At 35.6% G+C, this 12,250-nt stretch overlaps 1 protein-coding gene across 1 annotated transcript in view; it reads left to right on the plus strand.

The window, feature by feature from the left end:
- The window catches only part of LOC115236488 (dynein heavy chain 10, axonemal), a 27,745-nt gene extending 16,956 nt beyond the window's left edge, over positions 1-10,789 (plus strand). Inside the window, exons 31-53 of the mRNA XM_029808976.1 lie at positions 105-369; positions 580-794; positions 854-1,042; positions 1,111-1,302; positions 1,426-1,880; positions 1,963-2,158; positions 2,218-2,434; positions 2,639-2,951; positions 3,119-3,418; positions 3,560-3,667; positions 3,972-4,252; positions 4,341-4,495; positions 4,740-5,492; positions 5,754-6,092; positions 6,221-6,422; positions 6,480-6,622; positions 6,702-6,863; positions 7,606-7,906; positions 8,410-8,621; positions 8,929-9,096; positions 9,181-9,360; positions 9,452-9,598; positions 10,643-10,789. Coding sequence (XP_029664836.1) covers positions 105-369; positions 580-794; positions 854-1,042; positions 1,111-1,302; positions 1,426-1,880; positions 1,963-2,158; positions 2,218-2,434; positions 2,639-2,951; positions 3,119-3,418; positions 3,560-3,667; positions 3,972-4,252; positions 4,341-4,495; positions 4,740-5,492; positions 5,754-6,092; positions 6,221-6,422; positions 6,480-6,622; positions 6,702-6,863; positions 7,606-7,906; positions 8,410-8,621; positions 8,929-9,096; positions 9,181-9,360; positions 9,452-9,598; positions 10,643-10,789 — 5,640 coding nt within the window. The remainder of the gene's footprint in view (positions 1-104; positions 370-579; positions 795-853; positions 1,043-1,110; positions 1,303-1,425; positions 1,881-1,962; positions 2,159-2,217; positions 2,435-2,638; positions 2,952-3,118; positions 3,419-3,559; positions 3,668-3,971; positions 4,253-4,340; positions 4,496-4,739; positions 5,493-5,753; positions 6,093-6,220; positions 6,423-6,479; positions 6,623-6,701; positions 6,864-7,605; positions 7,907-8,409; positions 8,622-8,928; positions 9,097-9,180; positions 9,361-9,451; positions 9,599-10,642) is intronic.
- Positions 10,790-12,250: the final 1,461 nt, after the last annotated feature.

Genomic DNA, 12,250 nt, shown 5'->3' on the forward strand with positions numbered 1-12,250 from the left:
ATTAAATATGTAAATTATAAGATATGTATATAATAAAAAATTTTATAAAATTTATTTATAATAATTGATTATATTTAACAACTTGTCAACTTGATGCCAAGTAGGAGCAACTTCTAATTAACTTCTCGTCAAGAACCACTTCGATGGACGTGCAGAAGAATATTGAATCGGTAGTGGAGAGAAGATCGAGAGAAATATTTGGACCACCGCCCGGGAAAAAATTAGTCATCTTCATCGATGACATGAACATGCCAATCGTGGACACTTACGGAACCCAACAACCTATTGCGCTCCTTAAACTGCTGTTCGAAAGAGGTGGCTTTTACGATCGCGGACGTGATCTAAACTGGAAGTATATGAAAGACATTTGTGAGTATTGTCATACAGAATGTCCCAAAAATAATATTGCTTTTTCCGCAATTTTCAGCCAATTTTCTTTCTGCGATTTAATGAAACGTTACTTTTTTCATTATTTTATAATATCAAAAATTTTATATTTTTTACGATAAGCTATGTTAATAAATTATGCAACACTTGAATTATATTAATATATCAAAAATATACCTTTTTACGAAATAGATTATTTAGCTGCCATGGGAAAACCTGGTGGAGGCAGGAACGAAGTCGATCCACGATTTATCTCGATGTTCTCAGTTTACAACGTGACTTTTCCATCGAGCGAGACTCTCAATTATATTTACACGAGTATTCTGTCCGGTCACCTGCAAACGTTTTCTGAGGAAATTCAATCTATCGCAAAAGGACTCGTACAATTGATGTTGGAAATTTACGAGGTAATTTTGCAACAAATATTTATTATAATATAGTATCAACAACATGTGATCCTATTCAGACAGTTAGAAAAGAGTTACTACCAACACCGTCCAAATTCCATTACATTTTCAACATGCGTGATCTTTCAAGAATCACGGCTGGACTCCTTCAGAGTCATTCTAACTTCTATCCAGACGTAAAACAATTCATTAGATTATGGAGGAATGAGGTCACCAGAATCATGTGCGATCGTCTTATCAGCGTTCAAGTAATAAGCCTTATATTTTTTCTTTCCGTTGATTAAAACTTCACTTATAAATAGTTTCGTCGTTCTAGGACGAGAATTTCGTCATCGATCGGTTGAAGGAGAAGATACAGAATTATTGGGAATTAGAACCAGAAGTGATTCAGTATAGTTTACGAGATCCGATGCTTTACGGAGATTTCAGAAACGCTTGCAACGAGGATGAGCCTAGATTTTACGAGGATCTGCTAGACTACGAGGCGGTTTACAGCTTGTTCCTGGAAGTTCGTTCTTTTACTTCGAATTTAATTAATTTTCTTTTTTGATTATCTTTCTACATGTATCAATTTGCAATGCAATTCGCGATTGCAACATTACGCTTATAAAGAAAATCTCGCTATTTGCAGATTTTTGATGAGTACAATGAGAAGACCAAAACCAAGCTACATATGGTCCTCTTTAACGATGCGCTTGAGCATCTTACCAGAGTGCATCGTGCACTCCGAATGCACCGTGGTCACGTGCTTGTCGTTGGTACCGGCGGCAGCGGTAAGAAGTCCGTGATAAAGCTAGCGTCTTTCGCCGCCAGTTACCAGCTCTTCCAGATCGTCCTGAGTCGCGGTTACAACGAGACATTCTTCCGCGAGGACATGAAGAGCCTGTACAACATGGTCGGCGTAGAGAATAAAAGGGTTGTGTTCATGTTTACGTCCGCCCACATTAAGAACGAAGGCTTTCTCGAGCTGGTGAACAACATGCTGACGGCAAGCTTCGTGCCGGCTCTCTTCAACGAGGAAGAAAGGGACGCGATTGTCACTTCCTGCAGAGAAGTGGCGGTTAAAGCAGGCTTCGATATCTCAAAGTGATCTTAATATCCTTTCATCTATTCTGGAATCTCCGATTCAATTTTTTGAAGAATACGCGTAATTTATTCTTGATTGTAGAAAGAGCGTCTGGTCGTACTTCGTTAAGACGTGCATCGCGAATTTGCGAATAGCGCTGACGATGAGTCCGTCGGGTGACGCTTTGCGAACGCGATGCCGCAATTATCCAGGCTTAATTCATAACACCACCGTGGATTGGATGTTTCCGTGGCCCGAAGAGGCCTTGATTGCTGTCGCGAACGTTCTTCTTAGAGACGTAAGCGGTCGCATGTACAAATTAGGGAACATTTAACGAAATGAGAAACTTTTTTCCAGAATCCGATTGTGCCAGAGGAATACAGAGAGATGATTGTAAATCACATTGTGTACGTACACACATCTGTACTGCAATACACTGTGGATTTCGCGACGAAACTGAAAAGACGAAATTATGTCACGCCGAGGCATTTCCTAGATTTCATCAACACTTATCTCAAACTACTGACAGAGAAGAAAAACTTCATAAATTCTCACTGTGCGCGTCTTTCCGGAGGTAGCTGCTTCATTTTATTACAAACTATTTCTCTCTCTTTATTTTATTATATCTATATATTTTTTCATTAATAATGTGTAATATAGTAAATTTAATGATATTTTAAATCTCTTTCTAGTTTAATCTCAAGAAATTATTTTTTATATCTTAAAATAAAAAAGGACACAATTTCATGTCAGATTCTTCAATAAATATTTCTGTCAGGATTGCAGAAAATCGCGGAGGCTTCGGTAACTCTGATTGAACTGAACAAAATTCTGGCTGTGCAAAGGATCAAAGTGGCCGACCAGACGAAGAATTGTGAGCAGTTGCTCGCGTCCATCGGCGAAAGCACGGATGTCGCGATGGAGAAGAAAAATCTGAGCGAGGAGAAAAGAAAGGAAATTGAGGACAAGAAGAAGATGATCACCAAGGAGGAAACGGATGCCAAGAAGGCATTAGTAGAGGCTCAACCGGCTCTCGATGCGGCCAGACTCGCACTGGGCGAACTCGATAAAGCCGACATCACGGAGATAAGGTAATTATTGTTCAGAATAAATTTTGAAGAAAAAGAATACTCTTATATCGAGGTATTTAATATTGAATTGGAAAAGTTTGAAGCAAAAAAGAGTTTAAATAAGAGACAAACGGAAACACACACAATCGGATTTAAAACTCGTTAAAGAATTGGCGATGGTAATTTAGATCCTTCGCCACTCCGCCTGAGCCAGTGCAGATCGTTTCGGAATGCGTCGCGATGCTTCGTGGGGTCAAGGATGTGTCCTGGAAAGGAGCGAAAGGAATGATGAGCGATCCGGGATTCTTGAGAAGCTTGCAGGAGATGAATTGCGAGCAAATCACTCTGAAACAGCAGCAAGCGGTACGGACGCACTTGAAAAAGACGGACAAGCTGGATCAAATGCAGGTCATCAGCAGAGCAGGATATGGCTTGTACAAATTTGTCCTCGCCGTTTTGGATTATTGTGCCGTTTATAAAGAGGTACTCATCTAATTTCGTAAGCTTTAATCGATTTAATTTTTTAAACTTTGACTTAATTCTTATTTTTCTTCTCTTGCTCTTCATCATTGAATGGTTCATCTTTCATGTATATATATAGTGATAAGTGCTAATTTTCTTATTTTTAGATATATTATGTATAGCGATTGGCAGAGAAGCATCCTGGAAAAAGATTTACCTCTGTCGAAGCCTTTTAAGCTCGAGACTCAACTGAGCGACGACGTTGAAATCAGCACGTAAGTAAGATTAGAGCATTTAATTGTGAAGTAAATGCATCCATATTAATTAAAGAAGATATTATTAATTTAGTCTTGTTATTTGATCAAGTTTTCATCATATATTTACGTGGATCAAAATTAAAATTTCAAAGATACTATTAAACTTTTCAAATTAACAATATAAAAGAAGAATAATAATTGCTCGCAAATGCAGTTACTTTATTTTATCTAATAGAGATGTATTCGCGTATAACTAAAACTATAGCTGAAAGAAATCACGTGATAAATATTGCGTCTTTCTAATATTTAATGCAACTTGAAGATGGAATTCGGAAGGTCTTCCACCGGATGAGTTGTCCGTGCAAAACGGCATATTGACCACGAAAGCAACCAGATTTCCGCTTTGCATCGATCCGCAGCAACAAGCGCTGAATTGGATCAAGAAGAGAGAGAAGAAGAAGAATCTAAAGATCCTCTCCTTCACGGACGCGGATTTCTTGAAGCAAGTAGAATTGGCGATCAAATATGGTTTACCGGTACTTCTCCAGGATGTTGACGAGATTGATCCCATCTTGGACAACATCTTATCAAAAAATATTCAGAGTAAGTTATGACATTAAAAAGAACCGCAATTCGCTGAAATATAGAAAGTGATTTGATTTCATCAAATTAAATTTGTTTTTTGTTGCAGCCGCTGCAGGACGAACTTTTGTCATTATCGGTGATAAGGAGATAGATTATGATCCAAGATTTCGTATGTATTTGACAACCAAAATGACTAATCCAGTGCTGGATCCCGCCGTGTATGCCAAAGCAGTTGTTATCAATTATATGGTTACCACAGCAGTAAGTTAAATTTAATTAATTACGAACAATTAATTATTAATACGATATAGTTATACTATTAATATCAAGTTATAGCTATAATAATTATGTTATAATTACATACATTTATGTTATAATTATTATATTATAAATGTGTCTTAAATTTAGAGATAATATAGAATATATTTATATAACTTTTAAAAGATTGTCGGTATTTCAATATCAAGTTTTATACAATAAAATCTCTTAAGATACATCTTTTCAGGGTTTGGAGAACCAACTTTTATCAGTCGTTGTGAGAATCGAAAGACCGGACATCGAGGAGCAACGGGAAACGTTGATCCTAGAAACGAGCGAGAACAAGAACTTGTTGCAACAATTGGAAGACAGTCTCCTGCGCGAAATCGCTATGGATCAAGGTAACATGGTGGACAACATCGATTTGATCGAGACTCTGGATAACATCAAGTCTAGAACCAACGAAGTGATGACGAAACTGTTCCTTGCGGAAGTCACTTCGGCCGACATAGACAAACTTCGCGATGGCTATCGACCGGCGGCGGAACAAGGCGCTATTCTGTTCTCCGTGCTGGCCGATATGGCTACCGTAAACACCATGTACCAGTATTCTCTGATCAGCTACGTCGAGGTGTTTATCCATTCGCTTAAAAGATCGCTGCCGGATCCAGTGCTCGTCAAGCGGTTGCAGAACATAATTCCGACGTTGACAAAGAACGTCTACGATTACGGCTGTATCGGCATCTTCGAGCGGCACAAATTGCTCTTTTCCTTGCAAATTTGCGTGAAAATAGAAAGAAATGTGGGCAACGTAAACCAGAAGCAGCTAGACTTCTTCATCAAAGGTAGCATGTCCTTGGAGAAATCACCCCAAGTGAATCCCACCAGATGGCTGCCGCAATTGGGCTGGGAGGACATTCTCAAACTGGCGAGCGATTTCCCGGACAAATTCGAACAGCTTCCAGAAGAGCTGCGGGATTGCGAGGACGAATGGAAATATGTAAACATTCCAAACGGCATTTAATCAAATAATTTTATTTTATTTTGCAGCTAAATAATAATAGAAATTAATCATTATCATATACAAATAAAATTTTTTATTAAAAAATCCAATATTATAAAAATACTTAACAATTTTCAAAATTTTAAGAACACAAAAAAGTTTAAATAATTATATTTTTTAATTGAAACAAAAATTTTGCAAAATAAGAGTCCTCTTGAAATATGTGATAATTAATCGACTAATCGATATTCGTTTTAGTGGTACGATTCGGATACGCCGGAATCGGACGAACTGCCGTGCGAATATAATACGCGATTGACGCCCTTCGAGAAACTGATGCTGATACGCTGCTTCCGCGTGGATCGCGTTTACCGCGGCATCATCAATTACGTTATCGATATCATGGGTGAGCAATACATCACGCCACCTCACATGAGCTACGATATGATTTTCGAGGAGAGTACGCCCACCATGCCCGTGGTCTTCCTCTTGAGCCCAGGCTCGGATCCTACTTCGGAGTTGATGAAGCTGGCCGATCGATACGGCTGCGGTGGTGGAAAGTTCAGATATCTTTCGCTTGGTCAAGGTCAAAACAAGGTAGGGAATAACGCATGTGTAATCTGATTTTTGAGATTTATGTTTAACATATAATGACTGCAACAATGTCTTAAAGTTACTTACAAAAAGTTACTTTTATATAAAAAACACATTTTTTTTATTAACAGATCGCGATGGAATTGTTGGATATAGCGATAGCGAGAGGTCAGTGGCTGATGCTCCAGAATTGCCACCTCTTGTTGTCTTTCACAAAAGATCTAGAAAAGGTTGTGGAGAACATAGGAAAGCCTCATCCTGACTTTCGCTTGTGGCTCACTACGGAACCTACTCCTAATTTTCCAATCGGAATACTGCAACAATCACTAAAAGGTATAATAAAATATACTTTGTCGTTATACATCGTATTCTAGAACGAATAGTTTGCAGTGGTAACGGAACCACCAAGCGGATTGAAACTAAACTTGCAAAACACGTACATCAACATGCGACCACAGATTTTGGAAAGTTGTTCCCATCCTCTTTACAAGCACTTAATTTACGTTCTAACTTTCTATCATGCGGTTATTCAGGTAAATTTGAGATAATCGATATATTTAATTAATAATTAGTAGAATTTTTATTTAAAAAGAAACACAAAACATATCCTAGGAGAGAAGAAGGTACGGCAAAATTGGATGGAATATAAAGTATGATTTCAATGAATCAGATTTTAACGTGTGTACTACCATCCTAGATACTTATTTGACAAAAGCACTGGCAACAGAGGAGTCTAACGTACCGTGGAACAGTCTCAAGTATTTAATTGGAGAGGTAAGTTTGCGATATAAATCTCCGTTTAAAAATCTTTTCTAAGTCCTACATTCTTGTATTACTGTCTGAAGTATTTCTTAAGAATGTATGTGTCATATATCAAAACATTGACAAAACCATGAAAATTTCGTAGACTGTTCTACTATTTCTTCTGAGTACGTGTGCAAAACCTGAGCACATTTTTTTTAACAATTTGGAAATTATTTAAGTTTAAAGTTAGTATTAATTCTTATGAAAAATCGCGTATTGTAGCACTTATTGACAAATTTGATAAGGAAAAAATATTGCCAACAAAATAAAATTGTCATATATTAAGAAAACTCTAATAAATATTTGTGCAAAATTTGATTTAGATTCACTTACTACGTTTAAAAATTATTTACTAAAAATTGTAGAAAAATATTATCTTTCTCTCTCTCTTTCTGCAAATTACTCATTTTTTTTGTTTTTTGCAGTTTATTTCAGGGGGTATTCATGATCAAAAGTTTTTGTCATAAATTAGGAAAAATATTAATTACAACTATTTTCTTTTACGAAGACGTTAAAAACTATATTATTTTGTGATATTTTAATTCTTTTTATATAATCCGGATTTATCTATTTGATTTTTCAAACAATATAAACGTAAGAAATACATATATATTTTTTAAATTTTGACAGTTTTTTGCTACTATTGTACAGCCAAAATATTCTTAAATAAATTTGCACCATTTATCGCCTTTTGTATTTAAAAATAATTTAGGTGATGTACGGCGGAAGAGTGATAGACAGCTACGACCGTCGCGTTTCTTACACCTACATGGACGAGTATTTCGGTGATTTTCTGTTTGATGAGTTTCAACCGTTCTACTTTTATAAGAATACCGTCAACTACGTGATACCACTGGAAGGAGATCGCGACGATTATTTACGATTCATCGAGGAGCTTCCTCTCGTTAATACTCCCGAAGTGTTTGGATTGCATCCGAACGCCGAGATCGGATACTTTACGCAGGCAGTCAAGGGAATGTGGAGGCGTCTCATTGAACTTCAGCCACAAACCGGTGCGAATACTATATCATTTTTTCCCGCCTTACATTATGTGTCTATAATATTATCGTTATAATCGTTTATTATTATTATTATCATTATTATTATCATTATCATTATCATTATTATTATTATCATCATTATTATTATTATCATCATTATTATAATAATAATAATTATTATTATTATTATCACTATTATAAAGACTTTAAGATAAATTTATAAGATTGAGACTAAAATAAAAAATGTAAAAAGATATTTAATCAAATATTACGTGTTTCTATCAAATTAATAACAAATCATATATTTTTATTGCTATTATCTTGTCTATGAAAGTTATATATTTTACTTATATTTTAGGAATATTATTTTAGAAATATCAATTTTGTTTTGTTTTTATAATTAATGACTGTTTGTAGCTCGCTTGGATAAAAAGAGTAAGTAGCACTTAAAAAACATTATCGCACATTACATTTTCCAATAAATCATAATGACATCCCGTGTGTTAAATTTTCAGCGGTGAGCGTTACCGGTATCGGCAAAGATGAATTTATCGATAACATAGCGAAAGAGATCTCGGTCAAGATACCCGCGCCATACGATATTAATAAAGTCAAGAAAAATTTCGGCGTGGCCGTAACACCAACTGCAATTGTCTTGTTTCAAGAATTAGAAAGATTCAATAGATTAATAAAAACGATAACGAGGACATTGAACCAGCTAAGAAAGGTCGCGCAATAAATCTTCAAAATTCGATAATCCATCATAAACTTAAATATATAGCGATGCGTCTCACAAAATATTTTCATTATTTACTTTAATAAATCCCATTTTATTATTGCATTTACATATTTTGTTCATAAGAGATTTATATCTTAAAGAAAAAGACAATTTTTAAATTTTCTGTGAGATTGTTATATTTTTCTGGTACTTTTTACAATATAATATAATTCTAACTTTTTCCTCTAGCTTTGTGTGTGCTGAATCTATTGTGCAATTTGGTATCCGAAAAGAAATGCTTCATCTTTAATTTTAGGCCATCATAGGTGAAATCGGAATGGACACGACGCTGGAAAACATTTCCGTGGCGCTTTATAACGGTACTCTGCCCAAAGAATGGGCCAACTTCGCACCGGACACACGAAAAAATCTTGCTGGTTGGATGGACCATTTTCAAAGAAGAATAGACCAATACACGAATTGGGTAAGAAATTGAGCGCGCAAATTATTGCAATCCTATTCGATTCATTCTATTTTGATTAATGATACTTTCCTTCACCTTCGTCAGTCTGGCGCGAACGAGCCCGTAGTACTTTGGTTGTCTGGATTACACGTGCCGGAAACTTACCTGGCGGCTTTGATTCAGATAGCTTGTCGCAAGAACAACTGGCCTCTCGACCGTTCCGTCATTTACACGACGGTGTCGAGATTCTCCAAACCTGACAATGTAGAAGAAAGACCTGATCAGGTGAATTTTACCATGCGATATTTGTTCGTCTTATTTTTCAACATGTTTTATTACAGACAATAATGCCAATAATTACTGTTTTTATAAATAGGGCTGTTATGTGTACGGATTGTACTTGGAAGGTGCCAGATGGGATGTCGAAGAGCATCGTTTGAAAAGATCGCATCCGAAAGTTTTGATAGAGGAGCTGCCAATATTAACAATCATACCTACTGAAATTCATCGACTGAAATTACAGGTATCAAAAACATCACGCTATTTCTAATGATTTATCTCGAATTGAAAGATTCATGTTGCAAGTCATGTCTTTGAATAATTTACAATTCTTATTCTTTATAAATGAGGTTAAATTGGTTTGTACAGTGTGACCATTAGGATTGTCTAAAGTAAATGGTTATTACTGCGCAACAAATAAACCAAACAAAATGAATGGAACGCCATTTTGTAGAGGAGACTGGTCAAATTTTATTACCATAAGTATAAAACAAATATATAACATTTTAATAATTTAAATACACATTATTAAAAAGGGAGCAGAATTTGCTTGCGCGTATGAGCTAATGGTATATGTTTTCAAAATGTTGTCCATCGGAATCGGCACAGAATTGCAACCGTTTTCAAAAACTTTCAAATACGTTGTCCAACATGACTGTAGGAATCAATTCATCAAATGTTTCATCCGTTGTAACCATAGACATAGTATATCTAGACCGAGTGTTGAGGAGTGGGAGCCGAGGTGCACGTAGAAAAGGACATACTCTGTTTCGTGCCCCTTGAGTACGAGATGGATCGGATAAATCATGTCTACGATCATTCAAAGTGCCATATATACTGAAATTATTAATAATCCTGCAAAAAACTATCAAAAAATAAATAAAATCTCAGATCACCAACATAATGTGTGGGTTACATTAGGTTATGGCGCGATTCCAGGGAGGAAGCATATCTTCTGAATATAGTTTCGCTTGAAACTTTTTTACATCCATATTTACTACGGAATCCACGATACGCTTCAGTATAGTTTTTGCCTCTATTGTAGAAACACTCGATAAGAAACACTTTTTCTTTGATGCTTAGCGCGTTCATTCTGACACTTGTAAGCTGGTTTGTACAACGGCTCAAGTAAAATTGACAGGTCTTAAGTATCGGAACCTAATCAGTTAAATGATCGCCGAAATCGAGGAGAGGAAATGTAACCGTTTACTTTAGACATAATCCTAATGATCACCCTGTATTAATTATAATTGGTAAAATAGATAACTATTTTTTATATTTTCTGCAGAATACGTTTAAAACTCCCGTATATACTACATTGAACCGGCGAAATACTCTAGGTGTTGGTTTAGTTTTCGAGGCAGATTTGGCGACTCCGGAACATATTTCACATTGGGTACTTCAGGGTGTTTGTCTTGTATTAAATACAGATTAAAACGATATTTGAGATCAATGATCAAATCTTTTTTCAGTATACTTATTACGTATTAATATTATAATTAATTAATATTCAAGAGAATAATTGTAGTATAAACACAAACAATCATTAAATTATATTCTTAACTGTCATAAAATTTTGTCTATGTTTATATTATATGTATAGTTCTATAAATTTTTTATTACATGAGAATAAAGCGGTGGAAAAGAAGTTCAATGTTCAGATTAACTTACACCTCACAAATCGTTTTTATTTTCACATATATTATAGAGGGCACATTCCTAAGTAATAAGCACTTTGAATTTTGTGGCGCTCTCTTCTGGTTCCAGAGATATGCAATTTTAAAGTTTCACAGTTTTAATGCTTTTTCTGTTATAAAATAAGAAAAAATAAAGTTTGTTTTTGTTGTATTTGTGTAAATCAGATGTGGAAAAAGTGTTTGTTTACATTTCGGGAACGAAGCTCCTTGAATTTTTCCATTTTCCACGCGAAGCGAAGTTTAACGCAAACCTATGTTTTTTAATAGTGGAGCCCCCCCGCAGGGGGGACGGAACATACTCTCTCCACGCATATACTTTTTAATGTGTAAATATAAAGTGGAAAGTTGTAAACCCTTGTGAAACCTTACTTCGCATTAAAAAGTATATGCGTGGAGACAGTATGTTCCTCCCCCCTGCGGGGGGGCTCCACTATCAAAAAACTAAACACATAAGTTTGCATTGAACCTCGCTTTACGTGGAGAAGCAATATTTTTATCTGCAGTAATGGATAGAAATTCGTAAAGCTTCATTGCTGTATTTCTTTTGAAATTTCTAGCGGAACTGAACAAGTGTACGATTCTGAAGCGTACTAGCAGTAACATAAAAACAACTCTAAATGTAAACAAAAGTAATTCTTAGCGAAAATATACTAACAGTGACGCAAATGTAAACAAAAAAACATAAACACGCAAGTAAGATATCGTGAAAAGATCATAGAAATAAATGCAAAAATTATGATACTTCAAAATCGCATATCTCTGAAACCAGAAAAGAGCGCCACAAAATTCAAAGTGCGTGTTACTTAGGAATGTGCCCTCTATAATATATGTAAAAATGAAAATAATCCGTGAGGTGTAAGTTAATCTGAACATTTACCAATAGTGTTTTATAAAATTATATCATTATTTCATATATAATTTCAATATATTTAATGTTTTTTGTTACACAGTCCACGAAACTTGAGCTGTGGTAAGTACAGATTATAAACCCAGTTAGCCAAGTCTGTTCTAACAGATTTTGGCAAGGCCTGCTACAAATTATTGTCAGCAAAAAGGCTACGAATTGGGTACAAAAGTTGTTATTACCAATTAAGCTGGCAGATTGACGGCAAAAATTGAGCAAAGGTTGCCGACATAACCCGACAGTAAATTGACGGTGGAAACCGAGCAAAGCTTGCTGACATGACTGACAGACTGGC

The sequence above is a fragment of the Formica exsecta genome, unplaced genomic scaffold (genome assembly GCF_003651465.1).
Source record: "Formica exsecta isolate Colony F162 unplaced genomic scaffold, ASM365146v1 scaffold25, whole genome shotgun sequence".
Lineage (NCBI taxonomy): Eukaryota > Metazoa > Arthropoda > Insecta > Hymenoptera > Formicidae > Formica > Formica exsecta.